Raw genomic sequence first — 25,866 nt, 5'->3', positions numbered from 1 at the left:
AAATGAATAACTGTGAAGAGGGCAAGCTATATGCTCCATGGACCACACCATCTCCCTCACCATCTCTCACTCTCTTCGAGTCATGTGGACTTCCTTGCTGTCCCTGAACACTGCCAGACATCAGTTTCTGCCTCAGGACCCTTGCACCAGTGCTGTTTCCTCTGCTTCAAAAGTCTCCTCCTTCTCTCACCTCCTTCAAGTCTTTGACCAAATGGGACTTTCTTGTTGAGATCTGTAATCCTCTGTCACTCTGCTCCAATAGGTTGTATGCTCCATAAGGACAGGAGGTCCTTGGTCTGTGGTATTAGCTGCATTCCCAGTGTCTACAAAAGTATCTGGGATATTGTAGGTGACCAATAGGTATTTGTTGAATAAATAAATGGTTATTGGTATTACTCTTAATTAAGTGCTTTCTGAAAGTTTAGATGTGTAAACATTGCCCACTAAGAACAAGGAGTCACTAAGAGTAGAAGACAGCTCATGGACCCTCCTCAATGCTTCTTCCTGCCAGGCTGTTTAAACACATCCCCCCAGGAGGATCTCAGTTGAGACATTCAGCCAGTTACAAACTCAACCAATGATCCTTCCAGCACACATTTCTCCGTCTGGTCTACAGGGCACAGGGATCTCTTTAGGAACCGATAGACTGTCTATTAGAGTCTAGAGAGTGGCTCCCACATTTTCTATGCCTGGCTAGTCTACTAAATGAAATAAAATTATTCTGCTATGACTCATTCTTAGTGACCAATAAAATGTGAGATGCTTAATTTGATCTGTTGGTCTCAGAGTACAAGAAAGTGGTGATCAGCTCAGTGTAAGGACTCACTTTCTAAGAGGCAGAGCTGTACAAAGTGGAATGCACTGCAGGTGTTATAGTGAGTGTCCTGTCACTAGGGGTATTCAAGTGGAGGCTGGATGATGACATGGTGAGGATACTATAGGACAGGTGGTTGGGCTAGAAGTAGGTTGAACCTGAAGGCCTCTTCCAATTGGGTCTTTTTTTTTTTTAATCATTTATTTTCTTTTCCATTATAGTTTAACACAGGATATTAAATAGAGTTCCCTGTGCTATACACAAGAACTTTGCTGTTTATCCATTCTATATATAGTAGTTTGCATCTGCTAGTCACAGACTCACAACACACCCCTCCCCAGCCCTCCCTCCCCCTTGGCAACCGTAACTCTGTTCTCTATATCTGTGAGTTTGTTTCTGTAGATAAGGTCATTTGTGTCATATTTCAGATTCCACATATAATTGCTATCATATGGTATATATCTTTCCATTTCTGACTTACTTCACTTAGTATGATAATCTCTAGGTCCATCCATCTTGCTGTAAGTGGCATTATTTCATTCTTTCTTATGGCTGAGAAATATTCCATCGTATACACGCACCACATCTTCCTTATCCATTCATCTGTCGATGGACAGTTAGGTTGTTTCAACATCTTGGCTATTGTGGATACATGAACATAGGGGTGCATGTATCTTTTAAAATTATAGTTGTGTTTGGATATATGCCCAGGAGTGGGATTGCTAGATCATACGGCAACTCTATTTTACCAACCAGGAGTCTTTGATTCATGCACACAAGTCTCACGTTGTAGACTGTAGGAAGTGGCACGTTGCAGAATGTAAGTGGCACATTACAGATGGCAGGACGATACTGGGGCTCAGCAGGCTAATGAAAAGCCATCTAGGAAACTCAAAGACTGATCTCTTCTATTTCATCTACTGTATGATGTGCCTGTGTGCTCAGTTGCGTCCGATTCTGTGATCCCGTGGACTGTATTCTGCCAGACTCCCAGGAAGATTCCACGTGGCATGGAGCAACTCAGCCTGTGGGCCACAACTATTGAGCCTCTGCTCTAGAGCCCGGGAGCCACAACTACTAAAGCCTGCAGGCCTAGAGCCTCTGCTCTGCAACAAGAGAAGCCACTGCGATGAGAAGCCCTCGTACCACAACTGGAGAGGAACTCCCGCTGTCTGCAACTAGAGAAAAGTCCACGCAGCAATGAAGACCCAGCACAGGGTCTTCTACATAAATATTTATGTATTTTAAAACACATAAATATTTTTTAAAAAGTGATTGCCAGGGGCAAGGGGTAGGGAAAGTGGAGGAGGGGCAAATTACTGTTTAATGGACAGAGTTTCAGTATAGGGAGATGAAAAGTTCTGGAGCTGGTTGTACAACAACACGAATGCATTTGACGGCACTGAACTGCACACTTAAAAATGGTTACAATGATAAAGCTCATATTATGCATATTTTACCACAATAAAAAAAAAAGTCTTGCCAATATTTTGCAAATTGACGGCACCTGCATATTTATAGCCTTCTCCCGTCTAGAAAATATTCAGATAGATTTGTATGGGATGCTTTAGGGTAAGGAACTGATATAAAAGGTGGTGTTTTTTTGAATGCTACTTGAACATAAAGCTCTATTATGTACAGTCTGGCTTCATCATAAATTAATCATGCTTGATATATTATTAGATTGACTAGTCTACTTTTTTAGATAATAATTGTATACTTACTAATTGGATTAGCTTTCAAATATATTTCTGATTAAAAATAGAGACTCAAAATTAAAGAACTAAGTTTTTCTTTTATTTCATCTTTTGCAAGTTAATGAGGAATGGAAAGAGATTGTTTTAAATCTCTCAACATCAGAGCAGCGGCCAGGCTCTGGCTTGGCTGGACGCCACCATGACCCCTCACGAATCACTAACAGGACCCCTGCCTTGATATCTGAGCTCCCACCTCCATCCTGTGTGTGTGTCCTCTTAACCGTTCCTGTTTCTCAGCTTGCATTCCTGTTTTTGTCACAGATCTGGAACATTCCCAAGTATCTCGGTTCTTACAACCAAACTGCCTATCACGCATGCTCACAGCCCCCCGAGTCCTCTGGGGGCCTCTGCTTTCGTGGCAGTCCCCTCCCCAGGTCGGGCTTCCTGCCCTGCCCCAAGCACAGCAAGAAGGGGATCCTTCTAGGGCACACATCTACCACAGGCTGACTGCCTAGCTACTCTTCTTGGCCCACACACGCGGGTGGTCCCCTTCTGGGTCTTGACTCCAACAAGGCCGAGAGACAGCTGACCTGCCGACCTCTGCGCCTAGCCGGTGAGACCTCCCAGCCAGACAGTCCCTGCCACCCCTTCCCACCACCCCTGACTTTCAGCTGAACGCCTCTCCCAGGCCCCCTGCGCTGCGCTGTCTACTTCTATCTAGGGCCTCCTTGTTTCTGCTTCCCTGGGGCTTGTCATTCTCCACGTCCTGGGAGATTCTGGGCTACGGGGCATGCTGATGGTGAGGCTCTGGGGCCAGGGGCTGGGGTGAGGTCAAGCGAGCCTGGCCCGGGAAGGCGTTCTGTAGGGGCAGGAAGGAGACTGGATGGCATCCATGCCTTCCTCCAGGCCTCATCCCAGGGTGGCAGCAGCGTCCCCACCTCTTCTAATCCAACTGGCCTCCTCCTTCCCTTAACTCCTGCCGAGAGTCTTGTCTGCGTCACCCTGGGAGCTTTCAGTCATGTAACACCTTGCCGGTGACTGAGCTGCTCCACCCGGCTTGTGTTCCCAACCAACCTCCAGTGGAAGGCTTGAATTTTGAATTTTTTATGCCCTATTAAACTCAGCCCAGGCATGTGGTATGTGCTCAGTTCAGTTCAGTCGATCAGTTGTGTCTGACTCTTTGCAACTCCATGGACTGCAGCACGCCAGGCCTCCCTGTCCATCACCAACTCCCAGAGCCTGCTCAAACTCATGTCCATCGAGTTGGTGATGCCATCCAACCATCTCATCCTCTGTCATCCCCTTCTCCTTCTGCCTTCAATCTTTCCCAGCATCAGGGTTTTTTCCAATGAGACGATTCTTTGAATCAGGTGGCCAAAGTACTGCAGTTTCAGCTTCAGCATCAGTCCTTCCAATGAATATTCAAGTATATGCTCAGTAAGTTCCGATTTAAAGCCTTTGAAGCCAGTGTCATGCCTTAAAGAATTGCTTGGCACTAGGCCATGAGCCAAATGGTTTAGATGAATGCTCTCATTTAGTCTTCAAGACAACACTATGAAATAGGCGGTAATACCTCCCCTACATCAGTTGAGGCAACTGAGGCATCAGTGACTTACCCAAGATCACCCAGCAAAAACAGATGATCTGGGGTTGGAAGTGTCCTTGGTGCCAATGGCCTCCACTTTGATGGACAGAACTGACTCATCAGCCCAGCAACCACAACTCCCTGAATGCCACCTTGGCCTAGGCTGCTGGCTTATAGCTTCACAAAGGAAGGGAGACTAGGGACAGCCCAGTCCATTCACACAGTCATTGATTCTTTCAATAAGCAACTGTAAGCCAGTCAGGTGCCAGGCGTGGCACTGAGTCTGTCTGGCTGATATTTTTGCACATCTTACCTCCTCCCAGCCACCTCCACCTCACTCTTCTTCACGTGGTGAAGGGTGGCTCTGCCTTCAAGACTCAGCCAAGATATCTTCTCTAGGAAGGACCTGGCCTTCTTCATTGCTGCTGGCATGTGGTTTGGGCTCCAGAAATCCATGCTTTGACTTCCTGTGTCCCTTATAGTTCCATCCTCCACCCCTGACGCCAGCTCTGATGTTTGTTTGAGATGTAGGGATTGAAGAGCCCCCAGTCTTCCCAGGTGGCTCAGTGGTAGAGAATCAACCTGCTAATGCAGGAGACTCAGGTTCGATTCCTGGGTCAGGAAGAGCCCCTAAAGAAGAAAATGGCAACCCACTCCAGAGGAGTGGAGCCTGGCAGGCTACAGTCCACGGGGCTGCAAAAGAGTCGGACACGACTGAGAGACTGAGCACATGACAAGCAGAGGGACTGAAGAGCAAGGTGATGTTTCAGGAGTTTTGGAGGATGCTTTTTAAAACTATGCAGGCACATCCTGCTTTACATAATACATGTTTTTAGAAAGGTTGTGTGTACGTGACCTTTTTATGAATTGAAATCTTGTTTTCCAATTGATGTATGCTTCGAGGTGACATTCTAAATTGCTGTTAAACTTCACTCTTTTAAAATGCTGGGTCCTAGTACTTTAAAAACAAACTTCTCTCAAGTGAACTTTCCTATAGCATGATGATTATCCACATACAATCCCTTGAATGTTCTGACATAGCTTCACATTAAAAAAAAATGCTTTTGGAATCCTTTGGCAAAATGAGCGACAACCCTCAATTTATAAATTGGTCACATGTGGGGAGGTCAAATTAATTGTGATGTGGATGTGTATGCTTGCGTGCTCAGTCGCTTCAGTTGTCTGCGACGCTGCAATCCCATGGATTGTAGCCCACCAGGCTCCTCTGTCCATGGGGATTCTCCAGGCAAGAGTACTGGAGTGGGTTGCCAAGGTCTTCTCCAGGGGATATTCCCACCCCAGGGATTGAGCCTGTGTCTCCTGCATTGCAGGCAGATTCTCTACCACTGAGCCACTGGGGAAGCCCTGTGGATGTGTATAGTTAGAATCAAATAGAACGAAATAGCTTAAACAAAGACTGAGCAGTTTCACTGCAAAATGCCCTCCACCTACCCCTCCCCCACCCAGGGGCAACCACAGTTAACTCCTTCTGGCTCGGAGATTTTCCTTTACTTGTGTGAAGTCCGAGCTGAAGCCCACAAGCCACAAAGCCTCAGTGAAAGAATTTCTTAAGGCCTGTTAATACCGGTGGGCACAGCCAGGCTGAGCCAGCATGAAGTAATACGATCTGATCGCCAGCATCCTCTGCAAATGCCGGAGGAGCGCTCCCACACGTGGCCTCTGATAATAGATACGTACCATTGTCAGATGCTGGGAAGGGTGACATTGAGCTCAAGTGGGCTGTGGTCTTAGGACAAGTTAAGAAAGGCTTGACAGAGGAGGAACAGGGGCAGAAGGCGTAAGGTCCCCCAACTCCAGCACATAATCCTATGCTACTCTTTGCTTGGAAGATTTCCACGGCTGGGGTGCCTAGCAATAGCAATCAAAAATGTGCATGTAACTTACTTGCACATGTTTTCTTATCTGGGTTCAGAGCAAATCCTTTTGGGCACCGGCAAAGGTAGGAGCCGTCAGCATTTACACACTCGTGTTCACATCCGTGGTTTTCTGAGGCGCAGTAGTCCACAGCTGTAAAGATGAAAACACAAGAGTTTAAGCAGAAACACAAACAGAGGTAAAGGGCACAGTAGATTGGAAGCACACCTACAACAAATATAAGCAAAGATTAATACCGTTGCCCCCAAAAGAGGATGGATAAATAAATATGAAACCAAAACTTTCCTCTTGAGAAAAAAATCAGGAGTCAGGATCAGACAATTCATACCAGAAAGTACTAAAGAACATAAGAACAATTGAAAGCACGGAGTCCTAACCACTGGACTGCCAGGGAATTCCCTGCTGCTGCTGCAAGTCTCTTCAGTCGTGTCCGACTCTGTGCGACCCCATAGACGGCAGCCCACCAGGATCCGCCGTCCCTGGGATTCTCCAGGCAAGAACACTGGAGTGGGGCTCCACTGCCTTCTCCTAGGGAATTCCCTAACAATTGTATTTAAAAGTTAAAGAAATGCAAATCAAAACAATCACAAGGCAAACTTAGTAAACTGCAAAATTAAAGACAAGATAAAATCCAGTGGTGGCAAGGCAGCAGGGAAACAAAGTCAGACTTATTTAAAGTGGGTGGCATTATAAACTGATAAAAACTCTTCTGGAAGGACATTTGACAATATTCACTCTGGAACTGTGACCCCAAAACATAATTGAAAAAAGGGGTAAATTAATTATATGAAATAAGCTATTTATAGCAGTATCATTCACAAGTGACTAAAAAATTCTGGAAAATAAGATGAACACTTAATAAGGATAAATGGTTTAGTAGCTCATGAGAAAATACACCGGCCTCTTCTCTCATTAATCCTACAAACATTCACCGTCTACCTACTCTGGGCCCCACCCTATTTTAGGTGCTGAAGATGGAACAAATAACAAAACAGATGAAAACTCCAGTCCTTGAGAAGCTTACATTTGGATGCTGGTGGTAGATAAAAAAGAAAATAAGTAAGTAAAGAACATAGCCTCTGAGAAGGTAGAGAGTGTTTTGGAGAAAAGTAAAATGGTGAAAAGGAAAAGAGACTGTCGGCGGGGCGAGAGAAAGGGTGTGATGTAACAGCAGTGGTGAGGAAAGGCCCACCAGGAAGGCGACAGTTGGCAGAGCCCGGAGGATAACTGGGAGGGAGCACCAACTGGGAGGGAGCACCAACTGGGAGGGAGCACCCCCGGCAAAGGGAACGACAGCAGAGGCAGAGGCCCAGAGATGGAAATATGCCTGTGAGCTGGAGAATCAGCGAGGAGGCCAGCGTCACTGGAGAGAGAATGCAGGTCAGGAGGGACCGTGGGGCCATTGCCAGGACTTTGGCTTTTACTCTGAGTGGGCAGGCGGTAAACCCCCCAGGGGGAGGGTTTTGAACAAAGAAATCGAGAAGAGACCATAGACTCAGATGGGACTAGAACACCAGCTTCCCTGGTAGTCCAGTGGTTAAGAATTTGCCTTCCAGTGCAGGGGATGCTGGTTCATCTCTTGGGGGGAACGACTAAGATCCCACATGTGTGTGAGTGCTGTCACTTCAGTCGTGTCTGACTCTTTGTGACTCTACAGACTGTAGTCCGCCAGGCCCCTCTGTCCATAGGATTCTGGACCAGATTCAGGCAAGAATACAGAAGTGGGCTGCCATGCCCTCCTCCAGGGGAATCTTCCCAACCCAGGGATTGAACCCACATCTCTTACATCCCCTGCATTGGTAGGCAGGTTCTTTACCACTAGCGCCACCTGGGAAGTCCAAGATCCCACATGCCACAGGGTGACTAAGCCCACACACTGCAACAAAGACCTAGCACAGCCAGAAGAAAACACAGAAGGAAAACCAGTTAGGCGGTTACTAAATAACCCCTGTGAGGAAAGGGTGGGAAAGACTTAAGCCGGCACAGCGTGGGAAGGAGGCGGGGAGGAGAGAAAGGCGCGGCGCTCTGGGTGCTTCTCGTGGACTTGCGTGTCCCCACTCTTGGTGGAGTTCTGAGCCCGGGTACCTGTGAATGTGATCTTATTTGGAAACTGGTGTCTCTGCAAATACAATCAAGTTAAGATGAGGTCATCCGTCTGGGGCCTAATCCAGGGTGAGTGAGTGAAAGTCGCTCAGTCGTGTCCGACTCTTTGCAACCTCATGGGTTATACAGTCCATGGAATTCTCCAGGCCAGAATACTGGAGTGGGTCGCCTTTTCCTTCTCCAAATTCAGGGTGACTGGTGTCCTTATAGGAAGAGAAGAATGCGCATGAAGACAGACGAGAGCAAGCAGCCGCGGCTCAGGAGTGCCGAGGACCAACAGCCACCGTCAGCAGCAAGGAAGGAGTCCCCCTCACGGGTTTCCCAGGGCTCACGGCCCTGCCAGCACTTTGTCAGACTTCTGCCTCCCAGAGCTAGGAGACAATGCAGTTCCGTGGTTACCAGTCACCTGGTTTGTGGTTCTCTGTTCTGGCAACCCTAGGGGACAGTACACCAGGTTGAAAGGGGGCCAGTCAGATTCCTTTCAGATTAGAGGTGAAGGGAGAAAGAGAGGGATTCAGGCTGACTCGGGGATGAGGAAGGTGCAAGTGGGGTGGGTTTTGTAGGGCATACTCAGGAGTTCCATTTGAGGCAGTAGGTAGTTATTAGTAGCATAACATAACTGTAAATAGGAGAACAAAATTTGGTGAAAAAAGTAGATTTGAAAATTGTATATTTACAGTGATTAGATCCACTTTCAATAGAGCTCTAAGGCAAAACCTGAAAATTAAAAATAAAAATGCTTTGCTTCCTGTGTTAAGGTGGTAGGATTATGGATTTTTTTTTTTTCCTTAAAAATGTTTCCCTCTAAATAACGATTTAGGCTATCTGAATACCGAAAAATTTGTAAATAATAACAAGGAAATCGAATCTTCAAATTAACGCACATGTACAGTTTCAAAAAGCAAAACCAGGCATTGAGAAAATAATGACATACAAACACAGTAATCAAAAGGCACAAAGGGAAAAGCTAAAGATTTTTAAAGGCTGGTAACATGTGTTGAGTTTATTCTTTTGCTCCCAGGCTTCATTAAGTTTCTGCTAAGGTGTTGTTTTCTCTAATGTCCCTCCCTACAGAGTTCTAATAAAGCCTGATACTTGTGGTTTTAACACACAAGCCGTTTTGGTGGGAACAGTGCATCCACACAGTCTCAGGATCTGAATGTCATGGACGTCAGCCAGCTGCTGGACTTGAGTCACAATATAAACACTGAGCTAGCACCAGATCTTTCTAAAAGTTAATGTATCAGCTTTTAAGAACTAATGTATCATTAAATGAATAGCTGGGGACATTCAGGGCACAGAGGTCAAGGACATCAAGCCCTGGCACGTGCCCCAGGCTGCAAGTCACAGGACGGCCTTGCTGTAGCCCACACTAGCCTGTATTAGCAGGAGACACTCCCACCTCCTCACCCTGAGCCTGAACTGCTATCGTGAAAATCTCCTAACCCTGGATATGGTTGTCTGCTGTCAGCTGGGCCCACTTTGGGTCACCCACTTGTTAGTAATTGGGTGATAGTAATGAGTGTAATCGGAGAAGGCAATGGCAACCCACTCCAGTGTTCTCGCCTGGAAAATCCCATGGACAGGGGTGCCTGATGGGCTGCCGTCTATGGGGTCGCACGGAGTCGGACACGACTGAAGCAACTTAGCAGCAGCAGCAGTAGCAGTAATGAGTGTAATTGCATTCATCTCCCACGCTAGTCAGGTCATGCTTAAAATGCTAGGCTTCAGCATTATGTGAACCGAGAACTTCTAGATATCCAAGCTGGGTTTGGAAAAGGAAGATGAACCAGAGATCCAACTGCCAACATTCACTGGATTATAGAGAAAGCAAGGGAATTTCAGAAAAACATCTATCTCTGTTTCATCAACTACACTAAAGCCTTTGACTATGAGGTTCATGACAAACTGTGGAAAGCTCTTAGAGAGACGGGAAAACCAGACCATCTTACCTGTCTCCTGAGAAACCTGTATGAGGGTCAAGGAGCGACAGTTAGAACCCTGTATGGAACAACTGACTGGTTCAGGATTGAGAAAGGTGTACGACCGGGCTGTCTGCTGTCACCCTGTTAGTTTAACCTATATGCTGAGCACATCATGAGAAATGCTGGGCTGGATGAGTTACAAGCTGGAATCAAGACAGGAGGGAAAAAAAAAAAAAACAACCACAGATATGTGATGATACCACTCTAAAGGCAGAAAGTGAAGAGGAACTAAAGTGCCTCTTAATGAGGATGAAGGAGGAGAGTGAAAGAGCCAGCTTAAGACTAAATATTTTTTAAAAACTAAGATCGTGGCATCTGGCCCCATTACTTCATGGCAAATAGAAGGGGAAAAGGTGGAAGTAGTGATAGATTTCCTCTTCTTGGGCTCTAAAGTCACTGCAGATGGTAATTGCAGCCATGAAATCAGAAAACGATTACTTCTCGGCAGGAAACCCAGACAGTGTGTTGAAAAGCAGAGTCATTACTCTGCTGACAAAGGTCAGTATAGTCAAGGCTACGGTCTTCCCAGTGGTCACATACAGTTGTGAGAGCTGGACCATAAAGAAGGCAGAACGCCAAAGAACTGATGTCTTCGAACTGTGGTGCTGGAGAAGACTCCTGAGAGTCTCTTGGACAGCAGGGAGATCAACCAGCCAATCTTAAGGGAAATCAACCCTGAATATTCACTAGAAGGACTGGGGCTGAAGCTGAAGCTCCAGAATTTTGCTCATCTGATATGAACAGACGACTCATTGGAAAAGTCCCTGATGCTGGGAAAGATTGAGGGCAGGAGGAGAAGAGGGCATCAGAGGATGAGATGGCTGGAAGGCATCACCGATGCAAGGAACATGAACTTGGCAAACTTCCGAAGATGGTGAGGGACAGGGAGGCCTGGTGTGCTGCAGTCCCTGGGGTCACAAAGAGTCGGACACAACTGGGAGACCGAACAACAACTCCCCACCTCCAACCTCCTCACCCTGAGCCCCAGCTGCTGTCTTGAAAATCTCCCAACCCTGGATATGGCTGTCTGCGGTCAGCTAGCTGGGTCGACTTCAGGTTACCCACTTGTTAGTGTTGCTGCAGTGAAAAGGAAAAAAAAGAGGAATGAGGTTTTTTTCTTTCCCTTTCCTGAGAACAAAGAAGATAAAAAGAACAGTGAGCCGGCCTGAACACTCCTAGTTTTGTGTGTGTGTTTTTTTTTAACTTTAACTGCTCCTAACTCTGCATGTCTCTAACTAAGTTTGCTTTCCTGCCCCCTAATTCTTCAGGAATTACACACATCACACCTATTTTCCTTTGATTCTAAGCTAAATATATCCTGGATCTGGTGTTTACCTTACAACACCCTTCCCCTTGTAGTTACACATTGGAAAGAAGGCTGCACAGCCCCCGAACCGCCAGACTCAACCACTGGGCTACTGATGCCAGTCTTCAAAACAATACAGAGGAAGAAATCGAGATCCTATCACCTTAGTTCCTCACCACTGATTCCTGACTGCGAGCCCTCATCTTATATGAGGCCCTAGATTCTTCATGGAGGTGGGGCACAGTTCCTGAGGGATCAGCCGGCTGTGTCCCCTTCTCTGCTAGCTTAAACCCACCTTTCTATTTCCTCCAAATTCTGTCTCTGGAATTGTTTATTTGGCTTCAGTGGGTAGAGAAAGCCAAGATTTCGCCAGCAACAGTGTCCCTTCCACAGAAAGAGCTGCTGATCTATCTGACGTCCATGTTCCAGGCCACTGACAGTACCACAGTGATGAGTGGGCAGGTCACTGTACCTAAAAGCCTAATTCAGAGAGACACTTGGGTGTGCTGGCCCCATATTAGACTGGGGAGAGACCAGAAGCTTTGCTTGGGCCTAAAGTCTAAGCCACATACTCCAATCTCACCTTCTTTTCCCCAAGAATGTTCTAGAACAGGGTATCCAATATTGAATCAGGTGTTAATAAAGTTGCACAGAAGAAGCTCTTTTAATTGACCACCACTTAACCAACTTCTGATTAATCATTGCTTTTCGTTCCCTCTGAAAAATATGGGACCTGATGCCCAGAACATGCTAAATGCTCAAGGCTGTTGGAATAGCTGTGTTTTCAAATACCTGTGCACATCTCTCGTTGGCTGGGCTGCATGCTTATAAAGCAGCCTCGGAGGAATACATGCCCCAGAGCACCTGGGTACTTTTCCTATTGACTCGCTGCATGCTTATTCAGTTCTCGAAATGTGGTAGTGACTTAGCTGCAACAATCCTCACTTGAGAACTTGTTGTTTTTCAGTCGCTCAGTCGTGTCTGACTCTTTGTGACACCATGGACTGCAGCACGTCAGGGATCCCTGTCCTTCACCATCTCCCAGAGCTCACTCAAACTCATGTTCATTGAGTCAGTGATGTCATCCAACCATCTCATCCTCTGTCATCCCCTTCTCCTCCTGCCCTCAGTCTTTCCCAGCATCAGGGTCTTTTACGATGAGTTGGCTCTTTACATGAGGTGGCCAAAGTATTGGAGCTTCAGCTTCAGCATCAGTCCTTCCAAAGAATAATCAGGGTTGATTTCCTTTGTGATTGACTGGTTGGATCTCCTTGCAGTCCAAGGGACTCTCAAGTCTTCAGCACCACAGTGCGAAAGCATCAATTCTTCAGCACTCAGCCTTCTTTACGGTCCAACTCTCACATCCATATATATCTACCAGAAAAACCATAGCTTTGACTATATGGACTTTTGGCGGCAAAGTGATACCTCTGCTTTTTATTATGCTGTCTAGATTTTTCATAGCTTTTCTTCCAAGGAGCAAGTGTCTTTTAATTTTATGGCTGCAGTCACCATCCACAGTGATTTTGGAGCTCAAGAAAATAAAATCTGTCAGCGTTTCTACTTTTTGCCCATCCATTTGCCATGAAGTGATGGGACTTATTTCATGGCACATGGGATTAAGTGCCATGATCTTAGTTTTTTGAAAGTTGAGTTTTAAGCCAGCTTTTCCACTTTCCTCTTTCACCTTCATCAAGACACTCTTTAGTTCCTCTTAACTTTCTGCCTCTAAAGTGGTATCATCTGTATATCTGAGGTTGTCGATATTTCTCCCAGCAATCTTGATTCCAGCTTGTGAGTCATCCAGCCCAGCATTTTGCATGATGTACTCTGCATTTAAGTTAACTAAGCAAGTGACAATATACAGCCTTGATGTAGTCCTTTCCCAGTTTTGAATCAATCTGTTTTTCCATGTCCAGTTCCAACTGTTGATTCTTGTCCTGCATATAGGTTTCTCAGGAGACAGATAAGATGGTCTGGTATTGCCATCTCTTTAAGAATATTCCGCAGTTTGCTGTGTTCCACACAAAGACTTTAGCGTAGTCAATGAAGCAGAAGAAATATTTGGAATTCCCTTGCTTTTTCTGTGATCCAGTGGATGTTGGCAATTTGATCTCTGGTTCCTCTGCCTTTTCTAAATCCAACTTGTACATCTGGAAGTTCTCAGTTCATGTACTGCTGAAGCCTGGCTTGAAGGATTTTGAGCATAATCTAGCTGGCATGTGAAATGAGTGCAATTGTATGGTAATTTGAACATTCTTTGGCATTGCCTTTCTTTGGGATTGGAATGAAAACTGACCTTTTCCAGTCCTGTGGCCACTGCCGAGAACTTGTTAGGAATGCAAATTCTCAGGCTCCACTCCAGACATACTATATCAGAAACTCTGTGTATGGGGCCCAGGAATATACGCTTTAGTAAGTTCTCTAGGTGACACTGATGCAGGTCAAAATTTTAAAATCATTGTTAAAGTGAGTCAAAGTTATTTTTATTTCCAAACCTCTATGTGCTATTTGTACACCTTTTTGTAATTAATTGAAATACTATAAAAGCTAATTAAATATATAAGCAAGCACTAAAACAGATCGAATTTTTTAAAAATAAAAACCAAGTGGAGAGCTTTTGGCACTTAAATGCAACCTGCTAACTAAAATTGCTCTAGAAACAGGCATAGATGAAACATGTAAAAGACTAGGGAAATTTTCATAAAAATTTTACAGATTCTGCCCTTAGACTGCTTTATAGAAGTCTTCAAATTCTTGCTCCAATTTAAAGAAATCAAATTTGAAAATGATAGACAACATATTATGGGTATGTTTATGCAAGAAAGATGTTTTTAAATCATATTTTTAAAATGAACTTAAAATTAGTAATTTTTGGAAGTTTTATTAAAAGCATATTTATGTGTTCTGAAGAAAATGTAAACACTTCAGGTAGGTTTGGATATGCACTTTTCATGATTCTGCTCTTTAGCTGATCTCACAGGACAAGCAGGTTTCTCCTGGACTCTGATTTTCCTGCTGGTTTTGCTTTTCATGTGCACAGCTCTCTGGGGGAACCAAAGGGGAGAGGAGAGACTGGCAAGGCAGGATTCAAGCATTCCTGGGTCCAAGATCCTGGCCTGCAAAACCTAAAGGTGTCAAAATCCCACTTTGATTTGAAGGCCACCTACTGGCTCTCCGCCAGGCCTCTGAAGACAGCAGATGAGGCCATTGTGAGACGTGGAGGAGCTCACGTGAACCAAAAGCTTCCTAAGGCTGAGAGAGTTCCAGTCCATTCAATGCTGTCATCCTTCGCTGCATGTTTTACGTTCTTTGCACAATTTCCTTAGATGCAAAACTGTACTTATAAAAAGACGCCAAGTTTAGGGGGAGGATGTATGGAGGTGATCGGTGTGTGTAACTCAAGAGATCCTCTGTTGTTCCAAGTCCTCTCCTACTTCAACAAAATCCTTCCTTGGTCATTCTGCCTGAGACAAGCAAAAAGAGTAAGTCTCTGGCTGCAGTTCTTTGCCCTGCTGGATCACAGAGTGCTAAGATCTCAGGGTTGGAAGCCAGTCTTGCTGTGTTCAATCTCTGCCTAACATGCGAGAAAGTGCTCAGCTGTTTCCAAGGATGAACCATAGTTGGTGCAAGGTTCAAGAAAATTAGAGATATCAAGGGAACATTTCATGCAAAGATGGGGTCAATAAAGGACAGAAATGGTATGGACCTAACAGAAGCAGAAGATATTAAGAAGAGGTGGCAAGAATACACAGAAGAACTGTACAAAAAAGATCTTCACGACCCAAATGATCACGATGGTGTGATCACTGACCTAGAGCCAGACATCCTGGAATGTGAAGTCAAGTGTGCCTTAGAAAGCATCACTACGAACAAAGCTAGTGGAGGTGATGGAATTCCATTTGAGCTATTTCAAATCTTGGAAGACGATGCTGTGAAAGTGCTGCACTCAATATGGCAGCAAATCTGGAAAACTCAGCAGTGGCCACAGGACTGGAAAAGGTCAGTTTTCATTCCAATCCCAAAGAAAGGCAATGCCAAAGAATGTTCAAATTACCATACAATTGCACTCATTTCACATGCCAGCTAGATTATGCTCAAAATCCTTCAAGCCAGGCTTCAGCAGTACATGAACTGAGAACTTCCAGATGTACAAGTTGGATTTAGAAAAGGCAGAGGAACCAGAGATCAAATTGCCAACATCCACTGGATCACAGAAAAAGCAAGGGAATTCCAAATATTTCTTCTGCTTCATTGACTACGCTAAAGTCTTTGTGTGGAACACAGCAAACTGCGGAATATTCTTAAAGAGATGGCAATACCAGACCATCTTATCTGTCTCCTGAGAAACCTATATGCAGGACAAGAATCAACAGTTGGAACTGGACATGGAACAGACTGGTTCCAAATAGGAAAAGGAATACGTCAAGGCTGTATATTGTTACCTTGCTTATTTAACTTATATGCAGAGTACATCATGAGAAACGCTGGACTGGAAGAAACACAAGCTGGAATCAAGATTGCCGGGAGAAATATCAATAACCTCAGATATGCAGATGATACCACCCTTATGGCAGAAAGTGAAGAGGAACTAAAAAGCCTCTTGATGAAAGTGGAAGAGGAGAGTGAAGAAGTTGGCTTAAAGCTCAACATTCAGAAAACTAAGATCATGAAATCTGGTCCCATCACTTCATGGGAAATTGATGGGGAAACAGTGGAAACAGTTTCAGACTTTATTTTTCTGGGCTCCAAAATCACTGCAGACGGTGATTGCAGCCATGAAATTAAAAGACGCTTACTCCTTGGAAGGAAAGTTATGACCAACCTAGACAGCGTATTCAAAAGCAGAGAGACATTACTTTGCCAACAAAGGTCCGTCTAGTCAAGGCTCTGGTTTTTCTAGTTGTCATGTATGGATGTGAGAGTTGGACTGTGAAGAAAGCTGAGTGCCGAAGAATTGATGCTTTTGAACTGTGGTGTTGGAGAAGACTCTTGAGAGTCCCTTGGACTGCAAGGAGATCCAACCAGTCCATCCTAAAGGAGATCAGTCCTGGGTGTTCTTTGGAAGGAATGATGCTAAAGCTGAAACTCCAGTACTTTGGCCACCTCATGGGAAGAGCTGACTCGTTGGAAAAGACTCTGATGCTGGGAGGGATTGGGGGCAGGAGGAGAAGGAGACGACAGAGGATGAGATGGCTGGATGGCATCACCGACTCGATGGACATGAGTTTGGGTGAACTCCGAGAGTTGGTGATGGACAGGGAGGCCTGGCGTGCCGCAATTCATGGGGTTGCAAAGAGTCGGACACGACTGAGTGACTGAACTGAACTGAATAAAGCCTAAGATTGACAGTCTCTGATTTATAATCTAGTTGAATTCTAAGGTCTCCTCAGCAGGGATTAGTCTGCAAAGAGGATGGCCTTACTAGAAACAGGATATTTTAAAGAGTAGCATTTGGGTTTGTTAGGTTGTTGATGACAGAGTAAGAAAAACCAAATATGTCAATTAGAGAAATTGTAGAACCAATTTACTTGCTGAGTATATATAAGATACACGCACAGTCAGCTTCACAAACCTCTTTCCCAGGGCATGACTGGATTCCTATATGTAGGAGTTTAAAACTCAGAGAAAGTTTCCTATTGATTTTGATAATAATAGGGAAGTGTTCCAGGCTGAATGTCCCATCCTAAATTCATTTGTTGAAGTCCTAAATCCCCAGTTGGTCAGTTGGTGACTGCATTCGGAGAAAGGACCTTTAAAGAGGTAATTAAGTTAAAATGTGGCCATTAAGGTGGGTGCTAATCCAATCTGACTGGTGTCCTCAGGAGAAATGGAAATTTAGACACACACACAGAGGCACCAAGGATGCCTGGGCGCTGAGCAAAGACCGCATGCAGAAGCAGCAAGCCAAGGAGAGAGACCTCAAAAGAAGTCAACCCTGCTGACATGAGGACTTTGCACTTCTAACCTCCAGAACTGGGGAAATAAACTTCTATCGCCACTCACTCTGTGGTAGTTTGTTATGGCAGCCCTCACAAACTAAGGCATGGAGAAATCTTTGCATTCATGGGAGATCAAGCTTGAAGCATGAGGAGTAAGCTGATGAAGTAAAAATTTGACTTTCAATATAAAGATTGATCCTCTCATCCCTTGTCACCAACTTAAATATCAGCCATCAGGTGGCGCTAGTGGTAAAGAACCTGCCTGCCAGTGCAGGAGACGTAAGAGACGCAGGTTCCATCCCTGGGTTGGGAAGATTTTCTCCTGGAGGAGGGCATGGTAACCCACTCCAGTATTCTTGCCTGGAGAATCCCATGGATAGAGAAGCCTGGTGATCTACAGTCCATAGGGTTGCATAGAGTCAGACTCGACTGAAGCCACTCAGCATTCCCTTCTCATTGAAGGTGACTGGTATAGGAGAATATAGAAGGAAAGTTTTGAAGGCAGCAGTAGCAGCAGGCTAAATACCAGTGCTGTGTGCCACCATCATTCGAGGTATGGGTCTCAATGTGATTTTTCAAACGCACCACATGTTTGATGCATTATTACATGCAAGCATTCATGAGAAGATAAAAATTCATAAAAGATGCAGATTCAACTAATGTGTGTCAGTTGCCCATGTATAGTACAGTTCCAAGTGCTTGCCATATACATAACATTTTTAATTGGAGTACAGTTGACTTAAAATGTGTGTTGGTTTCAGGTGTACAGCAAAGTGAATCAGTTATACACATATCCACTCTTTTTTAGATTCTTTTCCTATAGAGGTCTCTACAGAGTAGTGAGGCTTTCCATGTATTACCTCATCTCACCCTCACAACAACCCTTGGAGGTAGGTTTTGTTATCCTCAATTTACAGATGAAGTCTGTGAAACAGACAGGTGAAGACACCTATAAAATATAAAATACCTACTTCAAAGGATGGTCTCAGTTATATATAAATTCACACAGGTCCTGGAATTTAGTAACATTAAAGGAGTATTACTTATTTTTATCACATTGCCTGCCTAATAAAATAAGGTTTGAATTTGGGAGTAAAGAGATACCTTAATACCATTCAGTTGCTCCACGATCATTTACTGAACCATTACTGTGTGTCAGGCATTGTGCTAAACCCTGGATGTAATGACGAGCAAAGAGCATCATAAGCTAGTAAGTCATCTTTGAAGAAAGGCAGGAAGGAGAGGCCAAGCCTTCAGTGGTGATTATCTCCATGGAGTGAAATTCAGGAGGAATGTCTTTCAGGTTTTGAGTTTATACAAATCTGGGCTTTATATGTGGGCTTCCCACATAGCTCAGTTGGTAAAGAATCCACCTGCAATGCGGGAGACCCCGGTTTGATTCCTGGGTCGGGAACATCCCCTAGAGAAGGGATAGGCTACCCACTCCAGTATTCTTGGGCTTCTCTTGTGGCTCAGTTGGTAAACAATATGCCTGCAATGCAGAAGACCTGGGCTCAATTCTTGGGTCGGGAAGATCCCCTGGAGAAGGGAAAGGCTACCCATGCCAGTATTCTGGCCTGGAGAATTCCATGGACTGTACAGACCATGGGGTCAGCAGAGTTGGACACTACTGAGCAATTTTCGCTTTCACATCTGGATGTACTCTGATTTTTTTTAATAAACAAAAATTGATTTTGTAATTTAGAAACCAATCAAGGGGAAAAGCTTTTTTTAGAAAAACGAATGCTTGAGATTATGATTAGTCAATCTTAGTTAATGATTCAAGAAAAACATTTTGCAAGTCTACTCTGTGAAAGATGAAAATTAAAGGAATTGGCTTCTGCACCTTCTTCACCCCAAGGGTTTACAGTCTGCTTGGGCAGGTAAGATGCAAACAGGACCCAAGTTACCCCAAAAGACAAGGCAGTAAGTAAACACCAGGAGAGCAAGTACAGCAAAAAATTCACCCCAAAGACAGAGCTTAATTAAGGCAATTTGCTAACCAAAATTACTCTAGAACCAGGCATAGATGAAAAATGTAAAGGACCAGGAAATTTTTCATAAAAATGTACAGACTCTGCCCTTAAACTGCTTTACAGAAGCCTAAGGTTGTTTGAAAAATGTACAGTTTTGGATGGAAATTAACACAGCTTTAGTGGAAGCTGTTGGGTTACAAATACCAAGACTCCACTAAAGCAAAATGAGGGCTTTCTTTAGTGAGTAATCCACCCTTGATCACCTGAATGTTGAAACAAATTCAGTTCTATCCAGAGTTAAATGAGCAGTTAGAAAAAATGGAACTCTAGCACTTGAAGGTAAGGTTCCACTAACTCAGAAAGTGTGGAAATGTTGGCTAAAAGGCCCTGCGCCTGGCTCAGAACTGACTCCTCCTGCAGTCACAGTCATAATTCTGGGATGAGTCAAAGTACTCCCGTGGGGTCCACCCACCAGTAGCTGGCCATGGTGAATTTCTACCGAACCTCCTCAAATGAGGTCAGATTTGCTGTCCCCACTTTCTCACCCCCTCGCCGCTCCCCCCTGAAATCTGCCCTTTACCTCACCCCTCTTGATCATTAGCAATGTCCTCCTGGTCATTTTTGTGTCCCTAATGCCTAGCAGAGTGCCTGGCAGAGAGTCTGGAAATGTCGGCTGAGATGAATTACCAATGACTCAACTCGGTGGCTTTTTCTCTAAGTTCTGTTCCATTTGGCCTCGCTGGGGCATGACACTAATATTGACCTGGCCTAGAAATTCTCTTTCGCATCCTAGTCCATGACTTCTGGTTCTCCCGCCCATCTCTCCCCAATTCTCCGTCCCCACCTTAGGCGGATCATTCGCAGATATCCTCCCTGCCCCCACATCCCCCTCTTGCTCCCTGCACATTGTGACTGAGCCCAAGGCTCAGGCTTCACTCTCTCCTAACTCCACACTTCATGGCATCCAGGAAACAATGATGGTGATCACATGTGTTGTAATAACAATTAACAGCAACAATTGCCCAAGTGTATTAGGAACTGTACTTGTTATCTTATTTAATCCCACCAACTCTGTGATGTAGGTATTACTACTCTGTGTTACAGATGAGAATAACCAAGGCTCAGAAATAAAAGACAGATGACTACCAAGTAGCAGAACTAGGATTTGAGCCCAGGTCTTACTGTGTTGAAGGTCCAGACACTTTCAAAACAAACACAGAAGTGAATGCTGGAAATGGAAATTCAGAAGGAAAGGGCTGTGCTGCCTCCTGCCTGCTCCGCTGGTCCCACCCTCTCCTCCTGGCGTCGGTGTGGCCTCTGTTCCCTCTCCTCGTGTCCTTGCAGGTGTCCCATCTCAGCTTGAAACCCACCGAATCCTCATTATCTTCTCTAAGAAATCTGTTCCCAGGACTCCCCTGGTGGTTCAGGGGTTAAAAATCTGCCTTCCAATACCGGGGATCAGGTTTGATCCCTGGATGGAAGAATCCCATATTTCTCGGGGCAACTGCTGAGTCTGCGTGCCACAACTAGAGGGTCCATGCAACAAAGAGCCCACATGCAGCAACTCAGGCCTGACACAGCCCGAAATGAAAACATTAAAAAAAAAATCTGTTTCCATCACTCTTTCATCACTCTCACCATCACTCTCAGAATCATGGCAGCTCAAACCCGGGATTTGATCGTGACTTTTCCTCCTCCTCTTTATCAATCGTGCCTTCTTTCATTCCTGCACCTCTTTTCATTTCTCAACCCCTTCCTTCTCTCTGCATTTTTACAGTCGCTACTCAAACCTGGCCCTGGTCACCCTCCACCAGAGGACTATCATAGTCTCCTAATCTGTCTTTCCAGCCCTCTTTCTTCCTCCTGGAATCCATCCTGCCCTGCACCATGAGACTGAGTTTTCTAAAATGAGGCTTTGCCTTTATCCATCCCAATCAGAAACCTTTTAGTGTCTTTTTATCAGAGATAAAGTTCAGACTCTTCAGCCTGGTGTTCAAAGCCTTGAATATTCTGGTTCCACTTGATGTCTTCAACTTCATCTCCTGCTTTGCACCTGCAGGAATTCTCCACTTCAGCAGAGCTAGCCTTTTCAGCTGTTTGAGTCAGGCTGGCTTTAACTAGGGTGACCTTATAATCTCTCATTCAGAATGGAATCCCCTTCAAAGTAAGAGAGAGTGTTATTGAGAACTGAGCCAACAGCCATAAACTGGGATCCCTCTGGATGAACTGGGATTATGGTCCCGCAGTCATATTGTTCTCTGCCCATCCACATCCAGACCACCCAGAGCAGGGGCTAAAGGAAGGCTCCCAGGGTCCCTAGCAGCCTCTGCTTCTCCTCTGAATTTCCTGCTGTAATAACACCTGGTCTTGCCATCTTTGACAAGTCCCTTCATACTGGTGTCTTCAGGTTATAGCCTTCAGCCTGGCATTCTCGCGGTGACCGTCTCTCTCTTATCTACTAGATCTCTGTCTGCAGCCCTCCCCCACCCCCCCACCCCACACACACGTGGTCTCAGTCCTCAAGCCTCGAGAGCACAGCCTCCTCTACACGATCGCTGCCCTTCATGTCTCCCCTCGCCTTGGACATCTGTCAGTCGCTACCCTTCCTTCCGCACCCAGATCTTCCCCACGCTGGCCATGAGGATTCCCTCCTCCCTGACCTCCTGGAGCCTCTGTTATTAATATCTCCATCATTTGCTCTGTACTCAGCACAGCCTCACGGAGCAGCAATTGACACTTTGGCATTGTGTTCAGTCTCCTAACCAAAGTAACTGGTGACAGAGGTCCATGGCACTCAGTCATCACACACTCAGCTTCTAACGGGTCAAATATTCGGTTGACGAGGATGAGGATAACATCTGATGGATGAGGCCGGGGTCACGTATAGTCTCTCCCGTTCTCCCCGTCTTCGGCTTGACCCCGGCTCCGAGGAAGGCGGACATTCTTTCATGCTGACGGCGGCAGCGAGAGCAAAGCACGTTCTAACAAACAGCCGACGACAGCTCCCAGGCAACCACAGCTTCCCTCTCATGCTTGCCGCTCTTCAGTAAATGTCACACTCCAGAAGTCTCAGCAAAAGCCTTAGAGACTCAAAGGCTCTCCACTACAGAGGACCCTTAGACAATTATTTGGCAACATCCAAAGAACTGGGCTTCTCACTGCCTTCCAGTTTCTCAAGGGCCATGGCAGGTCCCCTGCCCCAGCCCTGGCTCCAACTGCCCCTGACCCTTGTCACGCACACAAGCTCTGGGCCTGCCCTGCTCCTTCCCTCACCCTAAGTTCCCAGACACCCTGGCCTTGTTTCCTGAAGCTCATCCCCTGGCCTTATTTCCAACAGTGGAATTTCCTTCTGACCCAACAGCACCCAAAGTTTCTACCCATTTAACAACTGGTAAGGGAAAAATCGGACTTCCCCGATGGCTCAGTGGGTAAAGAATCCGCCTGCCATGCAGAAGACCTGGGCTCAATCCCTGGGTCGGGAAGATCCCCTGGAGGACAAAATGGCAACCCACCCCAGTATTCTTGCCTGGAGATTCCCACAGACAGAAGAGCATGGTGGGCTACAGTCCATGGTTGCAAAGAGTCAGACATGACTAAGTGACTAACCACACAAGGAAAAGTATGTGAAACAAGATAGAGCATATGACCTCATTTTGTTAAGCATTAACAAAATGTCTAGAAGTAGATATTTCTGTGAGTCTAGGCACCCCACTCCAGTACTCCTGCCTGGAAAATCCCATGGATGGAGGAGCCTGGTGGGCTACAGTCCATGGGGTTGCTAAGAGTCGGACACGACTGAGTGACTTCACTTTCACTTTTCACTTTCATGCATTAGAGAAGGAAATGGCAACCCACTCCACTGTTCTTGCTTAGAGAATCCCAGGGACAGGGGAGCCTGGTGGGCTGCCATCTGTGGGGTCGCACAGAGTCGGACATGACTGAAGTGACTTAGCAGCAGCAGCAGCAGCAGAAAATACAACAAGCATTCTATGAAGACCTACAAGACCTTTTAGAACTAACACCCAAAAAAGATGTCCTTTTCATTACAGGGGACTGGAATGCAAAAGTAGGAAGTCAAGAAACACCTGGAGTAACAGGCAAATTTGGCCTTGGAATATGGAATGAAGCAGGGCAAAGACTAATAGAGTTTTGCCAAGAAAATGCACTGGTCATAACAAACACCCTCTTCCAACAACACAAGAGAAGGCTCTATACATGGACATCACCACATGGTCAACACCGAAATCAGATTGATTATATTCTTTGCAGCCAAAGATGGAGAAGCTCTATACAGTCAACAAAAACAAGACCAGGAGCTGACTGTGGCTCAGATCATGAACTCCTTATTGCCAAATTCAGACTTAAATTGAAGAAAGTAGGGGAAACCACTAGACCATTCAGGTATGATCTAAATCAAATCCCTTATGATTATACAGTGGAAGTGAGAAATAGATTTAAGGGCCTAGATCTGATAGATAGAGTGCCTGATGAGTTATGGAATGAGGTTCATGACATTGTACAGGAGACAGGGATCAAGACCATCCCCATGGAAAAGAAATGCAAAAAAGCAAAATGGCTGTCTGGGGAGGCCTTACCAATAGCTATGAAAAGAAGAGAAGCGAAAAGCAAAGGAGAAAAGAAAAGATATAAACATCTGAATGCAGAGTTCCAAAGAATAGCAAGAAGAGATAAGAAAGCCTTCTTCAGCGATCAATGCAAAGAAATAGAGGAAAACAACAGAATGGGAAAGACTAGGGATCTCTTCAAGAAAATGAGAGATACCAAAGGAACATTACATGCAAAGATGGTCTCGATAAAGGACAGAAATGGTATGGACCTAACAGAAGCAGAAGATATTAAGAAGAGATGGCAAGAATACACAGAAGAACTGTACAAAAAAGACCTTCATGACCCAGATAATCATGATGGTGTGATCACTGACCTAGAGCTAGACATCCTGGAATGTGAAGTCAAGTGGGCCTTAGAAAGCATCACTACGAACAAAGCTAGTGGAGGTGATGGAATTCCAGTTGAGCTATTCCAAATCCTGAAAGATGATGCTGTGAAAGTGCTGCACTCAATATGCCAGCAAATTTGGAAAACTCAGCAGTGGCCACAGGACTGGAAAAGGTCAGTTTTCATTCCAATCCCAAAGAAAGGCAATGCCAAAGAATGCTCAAACTACCACACAATTGCACTCATCTCACACACTAGTAAAGTAATGCTCAAAATTCTCCAAGCCAGGCTTCAGCAATATGTGAACCGTGAACTTCCTGATGTTCAAGCTGGTTTTAGAAAAGGCAGAGGAACCAGAGATCAAATTGCCAACATCTGCTGGATCATGGAAAAAGCAAGAGAGTTCCAGAAAAGCATCTATTTCTGCTTTATTGACTATGCCAAAGCCTTTGACTGTGTGGATTACAATAAACTGTGGAAAATTCTGTAAGAGATGGGAATACCAGAACACCTGATCTGCCTCTTGAGAAATTTGTATGCAGGTCAGGAAGCAGCAGTTAGAACTGGACATGGAACAACAGACTGGTTCCAAATAGGAAAAGGAGTTCGTCAAGGCTGTATATTGTCACCCTGTTTATTTAACTTATATGCAGAGTACATCATGAGAAATGCTGGGCCGGAAGAAGCACAAGCTGGAATCAAGACTGCCGGGAGAAATATCAATAACCTCAGATATGCAGATGACACCACCCTTATGGCAGAAAGTGAAGAGGAACTAAAAAGCCTCTTGATGAAGGTGAAAGTGGAGAGTGAAAAAGTTGGCTTAAAGCTCAACATTCAAAAAACTAAGATCATGGCATCCGGTCCCATCACTTCATGGGAAATAGATGGGGAAACAGTGGAAACAGTGTCAGACTTTATTTTTCTGGGCTCCGAAATCACTGCAGACGGTGATTGCAGCCATGAAATTAAAAGACACTTACTCCTTGGAAGGAAAGTTATGACCAACCTAGATAGCATATTCAAAAGCAGAGACATTACTTTGCCAACAAAGGTCCATCTAGTGAAGGCTATGGTTTTTCCTGTGGTCGTGTATGGATGTGAGAGTTGGACTGTGAAGAAGGCTGAGCGCCGAAGAATTGATGCTTTTGAACTGTAGTGTTGGAGAAGACTCTTGAGAGTCCCTTGGACTGCAAGGAGATCCAACCAGTCCATTCTGAAGGAGATCAGCCCTGGGATTTCTTTGGAAGGACTGATGCTAAAGCTGAAACTCCAGTACTTTGGCCACCTCATGGGAAGAGTTGACTCATTGGAAAAGACTCTGATGCTGGGAGGGGTTGGGGCAAGAGGAGAAGGGGACGACAGAGGATGAGATGGCTGGATGGCATTACTGACTCAATGGACGTCTCAGTGAACTCTGTGAGTTGGTGATGGACAGGGAGGCCTGGCGTGCTTCGATTCATGGGGTCACAAAGAGTCGGACACGACTGAGCGACTGATCTGATCTGATAATAGTGATTTTTTTGTCTAACTTCCTCAATGAAAATAGGTACTTGCATAATAAAAATTAATGTAGTGAAAAAAAAGGCGGAGGGTGGTGTTTCCA

General features: G+C 45.1%; 1 protein-coding gene across 4 annotated transcripts in view; it reads right to left on the bottom strand.

Annotated features, from left to right (window-relative positions):
• MATN2 (matrilin 2) overlaps window positions 1–25,866 on the bottom strand; it is a 173,134-nt gene that overhangs the window by 52,092 nt on the left and 95,176 nt on the right. For all 4 annotated transcript variants that reach the window (XM_086336039.1, XM_086336040.1, XM_086336041.1 and 1 more), the window contains exon 6: window positions 6,002–6,124. In XM_086336039.1, coding sequence (XP_086192165.1) covers window positions 6,002–6,124 — 123 coding nt within the window. The remainder of the gene's footprint in view (window positions 1–6,001; window positions 6,125–25,866) is intronic.

Source organism: Bos grunniens, chromosome 14 (assembly GCF_055505025.1).
Source record: "Bos grunniens cultivar Pamir isolate PY7600 chromosome 14, Bosgru_T2T1.0, whole genome shotgun sequence".
Classification (NCBI taxonomy): Eukaryota; Metazoa; Chordata; class Mammalia; order Artiodactyla; family Bovidae; genus Bos; species Bos grunniens.
The sequence above is the reverse complement of the archived record's forward strand: the minus strand, read 5'-3'. Positions and strand labels throughout refer to the sequence as shown.